The sequence below is a fragment of the Habropoda laboriosa genome, unplaced genomic scaffold (genome assembly GCF_001263275.1).
Source record: "Habropoda laboriosa isolate 0110345459 unplaced genomic scaffold, ASM126327v1 scaffold204, whole genome shotgun sequence".
NCBI classification, from domain to species: domain Eukaryota; kingdom Metazoa; phylum Arthropoda; class Insecta; order Hymenoptera; family Apidae; genus Habropoda; species Habropoda laboriosa.
Window position 1 is genome coordinate 1182265 of NW_017100385.1, and position 10118 is coordinate 1192382.

The window sequence follows — 10118 nt, forward strand, 5'->3', positions numbered from 1 at the left end:
ATATATATATGGGTGCGTGCGTGCGTGTGTGTGTGTGTACATAAAGTGTCAATTTATTGTACATTGTAGTCATGGCGGCTGATAGTGATGGTGATCTAATTCAAACAGTTGTAACGTGTGAGGGTAACCTAGAAGATCCAGAGTTTCCACACAAATTTAAAATCATTGTTGATCGTCTTAAATCTTTGCTTTGCAAAGGTAACTTTTGTATATATCAGTTTTAAATTTTAAGTGTTGAATACAATACATAAAAATATAGTATACATTGTTTTATGATTTATAGACAAGGGAGATGGTTTAAGAGTAAATAAAGTAGAGCCATGGAATTCTGTCAGAGTCACATTTTCAATACCCAGAGAAGCTGCATTACGTCTTCGAGAATTAGCAGCTCAGGGTTCTCCAACACTTACACAACTTGGAATTCTTTCAGTGCAGGTTGAGGGAGATCAGGTAATATAAGTTGATATTAATCAACTAAATATTTTGTATGTTTTGATTAATTAATTTGAATTTTTATAGTTGTATTATTTCATTATTAAAATATAGTCAAGTGTAAAAAGAATTTGAAAAATATACAATACTCGCATATTATTGGTTATGATAGGTAATATCATTAAGGATAGCCAACCGCTTTAGTGGAGAGGCACAGGAAATTGTGTTACGTTCAGGACCTTCACAAGACAGTGGTGCCAAATCTCAAAATGAACCCACTAGCAATACAACTAATGCAGACAATGAACCTTCAACAGCTTTACCTGGTCCAAGTAATACATCTAGCATTTCTTCAGCATTACGTAATGTGGCTCAAATAATCGCAGCTGGTATGTTTTTACATATTTCATAAAATTAAAGAACTTTTTATATGCATTGTATTATATATACTACATTATTTTAGGTACATCATCGGAAAAAGCACCACAATTTCGTTCTCCGAATGTAGTTGCACCTACAGACTGTGATCCTATCCCACCATTTCTTGCAAAATCTGTACAGTCAGTATCAGGCAATAGCAATGTTGGTGCCTCTGGAAATCAACCAGTAACTAATCCCAGTGCTTCGCCTAGGAATAATTATAATGGTCCATTCCCATTTGCCAGTATGACACATGCTGCCCAAGCGATACATAGTCGCGAATCTCAAGCGACCACAATTAAAAATGCAATGCAATTTAAGCATCATGTACAACCACCTCCGCCTTATCCTGCTCAAGAGAATTTGGCGACAGTAACAACATTAACTGCTGGTCATACTACTACTCAATCAGTTGCATCAGTCGGTCAATTGACAAATCAGTACAAGTCTTCAATTACCACCACATCTAGTCTGTCACCAAACAATAATAATCTGGCAGGGAATTCAAACGGTAACGGAAATCAAGTTGCTTTATCCAGTCCACTTCTTGTAAATCTTTTACAAAATGATGCTGGCGCGCACCCGAATAATGTGATACCTGGTCAAAAAATGTTACCACCAGCTGTTATCGATAGTACTGGACTTACAAATCGTATGAAACCCACTAAAAAACCAACAGTGAGAAGAAAAGATTTATCCTCTCCTAGTGAATCACCACCGAATCTAGATTCTCTTAGAACGGAAGACCTTATCGGAGGAACGTCAGTCATTCCTGACTTATCTCAATCTTCTACATCTGCATTTGCAACTGTTAATGCTAATCAACCTTCAACTATTCCCCAACAACATTCAGTTAATGTAATTGGTGGTGCCGCGCAAAATATAGTGCAACAAGCAGTTCATCAAGCACCTGCTGCTGGACAAATACAACAACCTGCAGCTTCGTTGCATGCTCAAGTACAAATACAGCAAAAGTTTCCCATTAGGCAAGAATTGGCTTATAGACCTTCGCAAGTACAATTACAGAGCCAACTTTCAATTAGGCATCCGGTAAATGGGCAACAAATTAGAACACCTTTGCAACAACGACAGTTGTTGCTTCAACAACAGCAACATCAAGTTTTAACTCAACAACAACAGCAGCAAATGAATCAACAGCAAAATATGAATACTCCGCATCTGCTTACACAACAGGTTTCTACGCAACAGCAATCTTTGGTACAACAGCAAAATGTAAATACGTCGTTACAGCCTACGTCAGTTTCTAATCAACCACTTTTGCCACAACAACAATTGATGCAGCACTCCACAGTTGGCATGAGTGTTCCACAGCAACGGCTAAGTTACTTAAATAATCAACGTCAACAAACTCCTCCTCCTTATTCGCGGCAACCGGTTCCACCACAGTCCCATTTAGGACAACAGAATCAAGTGATGAATGTGCAACAACAGTTACATCATAATCAACTTAAAAATATGAACGTTAACACTAACGCCACAACCGATTTCCGTTACGGGCAAAGTCAAAATATTCTGAGCAGAAACTATCAGGCTACAGCTAGTAATGCTAATGGGACCACGTGGAACGCACAAAATAATTCTATTCCACAAGGTACTCAGGTTAATACTACCCGTGTGCCAACTACGAATCAGGTTTCAGGTGCCTTTTCTCAATGCGGATCTCACGCTAATCACGTTTCTAATAGTAATGTTGCTTCACCTGCTATAAAGGTCGAAGCTTCTGAATCTCCGAAGCCTAAAGAAGAGACGCCTGAACCAGAGTATACATCGACTGGTAAAATACGACAATTTCTTATTAATCCTTTAACTGGGCATCTGGAACCGATGCCTAGCGAAAGTTCCGATTCCGAACCTGAAAGCGCGGTAGACAACCAAGATGATTTCTTTTCCTTTCCATCGCCATCAAATGACCGATCGAATTCCATATTTTCCGACGACGATGCAGACAGTAATTTCTCAAGAAGAAACGATACAACAACAAATACGGATCAATCGGATTCCGAAACCACGGTGAAATCTACTGCCAGTGAGGGAAGTTTGAAACATAGTAGGATAAAGACCAATAGAGAAACCACGCAGAGTCCGATGCCCGGCGAGAAAATTAAACTAAGGCTAAAATTAGAAAAATCTGAGCCTGTCACGCCAGCTTATAAAGTTGATGTTTCGTTTGTGAACACGCCACCCATTAGAAAAGCCGATAAATCGGTAAATAAAATATTTACCACTGGTATTCCCAACTCAGGAACTGGTGATGAGCCAAGAGTGCCTCCCTTACACATTTCCTTAAGAGGTCGTAATGCTTCGGTAGTACAAATCAGAAAAAAGGAAAAGAAATCGCTAAAAGACGGTGAATCCGATTTGACTGGTATAAAAAGACGGGGGAAGTTGAAGAAAATGAAAGAATGCATAGATGGGAACAAATTGTTGCAAAAAAAGTCATCTCTGAGTATGATTATAGGTACTTCGTCCGCATCCAAATTACCCTTATCCAATTCCACAATGATCAATAGCACTAATTCTATTAGCAAAGTGAACAATATACTTCAAACAGTTGTATCAAAACCGAATGCCTTAAAACAAGAACTACCAGTGGATGTTGTACGCGTGCAGACTGGTGTTACGAAGCCAAGTTCAAGTAAAAGCAGCGATGTCGATGATATACCGTTAAACAGTCGAATACCTTCCCCTTCGAAACATAAGTCCACCGTTTTGAATCAACCTTTGAACACACAACAATCATTAACAAAAAATCAAGTTGAACTAGATGTTCAAAATCATATGCAAGAACATAAAATAGGAGGAGGTGAGATATATCTAAAGATCAGAGTAAAAATGATTAATATCTTGCTTTTGTTACAGAATATTTTAAAACGGTTTATTGCATTAGTTATATTTTATTTTATAATATTGAATTTCGTAAAATTGCTATTAAGAAATATTTTATATTATTTCTTCATTTTACAGGAAAGACCAAAAGAAGAGATTCTAAAAAGAAATCAGAATCGGGAGATGGTTTACATCGTGAACAAAATTTGTTGTCTGGTGGTAGAATTTTAGATAACCAAGCAAAATGGAGAAAACTTAACTACAAAGCTGATTCGATCCAGTCTGTAAGAAAAACTGAAGCTCCTTTGGCTGGCAATGACTTCAATACTGTCAAGAAAGTAGGGGAAATTAGAAGAACGAGTGACAGTGATATTACTCGATCCGCAATCGAAAAAAATAACACTTTAAATGCTGTTGCTTCACGATTAACAGAAGTGAATGGTATAAAAAAGGATTTAATTAGTCAAGAGAAAAGAAGAAGATTAAGTTTAATGGATGAAAAAGATCTGCATTTAGGAGGTAAATATCAAACTGCAATTTCAAGTTTTTCAATTGAGATATATGCAGAGGCTACACATTTTAATAGTCAGAAGACCATTCCTGAATGTTCTTCCGCTAGTGCAGTTCCAAATACAAATACAAACACAAATACAAGTATGAATACAAATACAAATACAAAATCTACCAGTAATTCATCATTTGAGAATGAAAGCTCTGGATTAGTACCTTCAAGCATGCCTGCGCAGAATGATACAAGTTTGTCTACTAATGTTGAAAGTAAAGTATCTGCACATGTAGAAACTACTGTGAAAAATACGCAGTCATCTGTAAACAGGATTATTTCTGGAAAAAATAAAACAGAAATGGATAGTTGTAAAACAAATTCTAATATTACAGCAAAAACACAGACTATTAGTCAAAAGTTAAAAAACCATATGGTTTTAAAAAGTGATGCAAATACTGCTATCAACAGACATAAAATAGAACATTTTAGTCACAAGAAAGTGATTCAAAATCATGTAAAGCAAGCTGATCGACCCACAGCAGAAAGTAAGATGGAAAATACACAAAGAATTAGTTTATTGAAGACTACACAAAATCCAGCAATAGGAAACTCAGTGTACCAAGTTCCCAGATCCCAAAATGTTGATGTACCTTCCAGCAAGCCAACTTTACCAATTGGAGAAATTAACGTAACAGAAGCAAAAGTTAAGCAAAAATTACTTGATACTACAGTTCCAATTGCAATTGGAGTAGATGCAAGTGTTGAAAGAGTCAGCAGTGGAGGAGGTGGTGAAGATTCAGGCATTGAGTCAATGGATGCTCTGTCAGAGAAGTCACCCAATCAAGGCGAATCTCCTTTGCATAGGCCAGCGACTGAATCAGTAACACAAAACAGCACAAAGGCTGTTGTTCAAGGGGAATCTTCCCTACCAATCACCAATAAGAACGTGCCTTCCTCAACTAGTAGTAGTGATATGTGTTCAAATTCCCATTCGGAACTTCTGAAGTCCAGTGGCCCACAAAGGTTAAGTCCTGTGTCTGTAGCAAGTTATCTTGAAAACCATTTAAATCGCAATATGTCGAACTCCAGTGAACATGACGCAAAAGATGTATCTAGTGAAAACTCAACTTCAACAACACAAAGAACTGGTGGTCATAGTGACTTGATTGCTAGTTTTGAAGTGACTGATAATGATAAAAGTGTATCAAGCCCTCTAGTGACAGGATCTGTGACTATTGTGACAACTTCTGTACCCAGTACTGTGGATAGTGATAACTTATTGCAATGCGCACAGCAGCAAACAAATGACTTTTCTGAAAAAGACAGTTGTAGCGTTAAATTAGAAGCTTCTATCAACCAGCATGATCAGGGTAAGACAAATATTAAACATGAAGTGTCAAGAGCCCCCGAAAGTGCATCTGAAGACAATGTAAAAGCAGTCATAGATGGTAATAGTGCAATTAGATTAAATGATGAACCTCATGGACAAAATAACAATGGTGTGCCTGTAATACAAAATCATGTTGCTTATAATAAAGTAAAGACAGAAAAACTTGATAATACAGTTAATGAGGCTAATGTGGTGGCAGACAACTCATGTTCCAGTAGTCAGAATTTTAGTTCCGAAATCAAAGTAGAATCTAATGTCAATGAAAAAGTTGATCATACAAGGCAAAATGATCGATCAGATAGTATGAAAAGCTCTAGCATTTCTTTAAGCGCAACACCTGTTAAGTTAGAACAATGTTCCGATCAAAACCAAAAATCTAATGTACAAAGCCATCAACAAATATCTGTTAGAGAGCCTTCTATGAATCTTCAAAAAGTTGCAGATGATTTGGTTAAGAAAATTGTGAATGATGCAAGTGATATAAATATAGGTATTCAGTCACCTCTTGGTGAAGATCCTCAGCCGATTAGAATTACCCCACCACTGTATACGTACTCTAATCCGGTAGTTTTACAAAGAGATGAAACACCAAGCCCAGCAGCACAAAATCCAGAAGTGGATTCCAGTGATGTTGAACATGTCAAAAGGAAACGTAGGAGAAAACAAGAGTTAGAGGGAAGACAAGATGTCATATGTATAGAAGACAATGATGAAACACAATTTGTGGAAAGGTTAAACTCTAACAATTCAGATGATTATGTTAAAAGACCACCTAAGTCATTGCTGGAACAACTTCTAATAGAAATACCAAATGACACCAATGAAAAAAGATCTTTAAGAACTAGATCCCAAAAATTAAACAGTCCTGATATTGTAAAGACTCCAAAAAGTAGTCCTCATGGTCCTAATAAATTAGAGGAGAGACGCAGCATATCGCCATATGCTAAAGCAAGTCCTAAATTAGGAGTATCTAAGTTATCTCCTAATACGACAATAAAAGTGGGGAAAAGAAAACGTCAAGAAAGTGAAAGTTCTGTAGCATCCAGCACTGCTGATGATCCACAACCAAGACCAGGCAAACGAAAATGTTCAGAAAATGCTGCAGAACTTATTAAAGCTTGCATGGGTGTAGATGAAGCTGCTTCTTTAAAGAAACAAGTACCTGTCAAGGAAGAACAGTCAAAAAAAGGATTCAACATACTGGCCAAGGCTAAAAAAGGTGTTTATCTTAAATCATTTATTTTATATTGTCACTCAGTAATTTAGTAATGTCATTTCCTGTGTTGGTATATCATATACAGAGTATCTCATGTAACTTTATTACCTACAACATTGCTATTTTTAGAATTATGAAAACATTTTTCCTACAAAAGGCGTATGGTTTTGTGGGGATTATCATATGATGCAAAGATTTTCATTTTAGGTGGTCAAGAACATACTAAGAACATATTAAGGTCATCTCCATCTTTTTAAATGGATGTTTGTCTTTTTTTATCAGTACCTGATAACAATTTTTAAAGTGAGTTCAATGACCTATTCTACAAAGTGTTTCAAGATATTTCTCTCATTTCTTCGGAAGGTGTTCAAAATGGACACAATTGAAAATTGTTCAGCCATTTTGATGTATGTAAATCTGGCCACTAAACGGGCAATAACCAGGCCTGAGTAAATCTTTGATTTTTTATGGAATATAAAAAAAAAATAAATAAATTTTCAGTAGTTACTGAACAATAAAAAAAAGATAAATGTGAAAGGGTGTACAGTTTTTAGAACAAGAACGAGACAAGATAAAGAACGGAAATTTCTAGCGCAAACCAACGAATAAATTACTGAACAAATTATTTTAACCTTTAATGGTTACTTTTAGTAACCTCGATGCACCTTTTCTAGATCGTTGAACTCGTCTTAACAGGTGCTACAAGGCATATAAGTAAAAATGATCTTAATATCTCTGAGATACATCCACCTAAAATAAAACTGTTTTCGCCATAGAATGTCTCCTGTAAAACATTTTTTATGATTTAAAAAAAAAAGCAAATATTTCGGGTGATAAAATTACATGGAACACTATGTATATACAAGACAATTTTATTAGATATTAGATATGTGTTTGTTTACTTATATTTTTCTATAAAATAACAAGGACTGCCAAAAACAGGGTAATGAAAGTGCTAATGATAATTAATCATTCCAAATTTGCTCATATTTAAAATAATTGACGTACATTAATTTTGTATGTATTTATCTGTATTTATACATACAAATGTATACATATTAACTTTATTTGCATAAATAATAAAATATTAGACAACCATCTCTCAATCTCAGTCATGTCTCTCATAAGTAATGAACAATTACTTTTATCATTGTTTATTAATGTTGTTCTGAAATTGGACCAGAATATTTTGATGCAAGCATTTTTGTATTTTTAGGTCCCATTGTGGTAGAAGTAGATTCGTCTGATGATGAGCCATTGATTGAATCTGTAGGAAAAGCAAGAATGCGATTATCAGACGAAACATCCGCTGCATCTCCAAAGTCTAAAGATCAAAAGTACGTAAATAAATTTTTGTTATTCTAGAACAAATACAAGCACAACTGTTTCTGGCAGTCAAATTAATTCCAGTAATATATCAAATTTCAATGCCAGTAATAGAGTGCAAAGAGAGAGCCGTTTATTAACCACCAAGCAACCGAGTACAGCCGCGGTAGTAACCGGCGGAAAGGAAAGGCTACGTGGCACTTCCGCATCCAATAATGAATCCTTAGGAGAAGTAACAACAAGAAGATCTGTTCGACAGAACACAACTTCACCATTGGCCACACCAGCAAGCAATACAAGGGGTGCGTCTAGATCTACGGAAGATATAACTAGACGGAAAACTCGAAGTGGTGCTGGTATGTAAAGTTTGTACACATTATAAACACGGCTTATACTTAAACAGATAGATATTCAATATATACTTCAAACATTGTTGAAGAAATATGTTCAAATGTAGTATTATATACATTTTTTATACTATTAATAAGTATTTAATGAATCATAGTTTATAAATTATACATTTCACATACCATTTTAATTGAAGACACCTCGTACAGCGGGAACATTGTTTTAGTAACAGCTGAAGCAGCAGAGCAAGCAAAACGGAGGCGAATATCCCGAGAAAACAAATGACCTTCGGGAAGTGACCTTGACAGTGATTAGCTACCGTCGCTCGTCAAGGCCTATCCGACTGATTGTGTATCTGTTATAAATGGTTATGTGATCGCCGTGTGGCTGGACCCCACCTGGTGAAACTGCATGCGTCAATACCGCACAATGCTGCTGTATATATAACGGGAGTATCGTGTTTGAAGTGCTAGATGGTATTTAAATTTTTTTTGTTGCAATAGAATTATACATTGAATTTCGTTGAATTGATGAATGTACAAACTTTCATAGTACTAATGCGAATATTTGAAATCAATTTATAGACATTAAAATACCATTTCACTGTTATGTTTTTAAATGTTTAAAACGCTCTCGTTGAAGAAGCAAAAAAATAAGTTACTTTATTATTATTATTATTATTATTATTATTATTACTATTATTATTATTATTATTACTATTATTATTATCATTATTATTATTATTATGTTACCGTCTGAGCGTTCTCAATTACACTTTACTCCTAAACAGCAAAGTTTAGTTACTCAGAGTAATCTGCTCAACGCATTCTATTTTAATCTAAGTAACTGAACTGATCCAAAACTGCCGAGTCAATGTGCAACTTTCTTTTGCCAAGCTTTTATGATCCTGTATTTAATTAAATAGAGAGAAAAAGCAAAATGGACGTTATTTAATAGTAAATTTATAAAGTATTATGTTATATCGTCAATATATACGAAATTTACAAATTCAAAATTTTTAGATTCGAATACATAGTATTACTCTATTAGATACTAATTGCAACAGCCATGAAAAAATTATTATTTGATCCAAATCAAAAATGATTAGGAACGGTAAAAGAAGAACCAATCTTACATTCTAAAAAAATTATTATTTGTTCAGTACACTATTAATTACTATCAATACAGGTTAATAATGGTAAAAGAAAGTCGAAATTTTTAATGCATTAAACATGAAATCTGACTGTACTGCCATAAATAATGTACATTTCTCAAGGACAAATTTCATTGATTGGTGGGGCTTAAGTCGCTACTCTGACGACTTCACTGATAGACTTTGTTTAAAACTATTTAGTTTATATCTTGTATTTATTTTAATTTGTCCATTGCATAAATATTTTTATTGTATAAATAGCTATATACGAATGAAAAACAATAACTTCGTGGTAATTACGTACAGTTTTATTTTACAGTTTGGGATATTTATTTGAATTTACATTCATAAAAAAGACTTTTACGGCACATTTATGGGACAATCGTATTCTTCTATAAATTTGTACAGCGATAATCATATTTATTGTAAAAACTTTATGTATGCAACTAGATAGCTCATGATTTTATGAATTTAACAAATA

The 10118-nt window shown here is 34.8% G+C and overlaps 1 protein-coding gene across 1 annotated transcript; it reads left to right on the forward strand.

Moving 5' to 3' along the window:
• The first annotated feature begins 71 nt into the window (after positions 1 to 71).
• Positions 72 to 8876, forward strand: LOC108575026 (putative mediator of RNA polymerase II transcription subunit 26). The gene is made up of 8 exons (XM_017937722.1): positions 72 to 198; positions 284 to 450; positions 605 to 821; positions 896 to 3676; positions 3838 to 6813; positions 8027 to 8147; positions 8245 to 8492; positions 8681 to 8876. Exons 1-8 carry the CDS (start codon positions 72 to 74, stop codon positions 8767 to 8769), a joined length of 6726 nt encoding a protein of 2241 aa, XP_017793211.1. The 3' UTR covers positions 8770 to 8876.
• The last annotated feature ends 1242 nt before the right edge of the window (positions 8877 to 10118 follow it).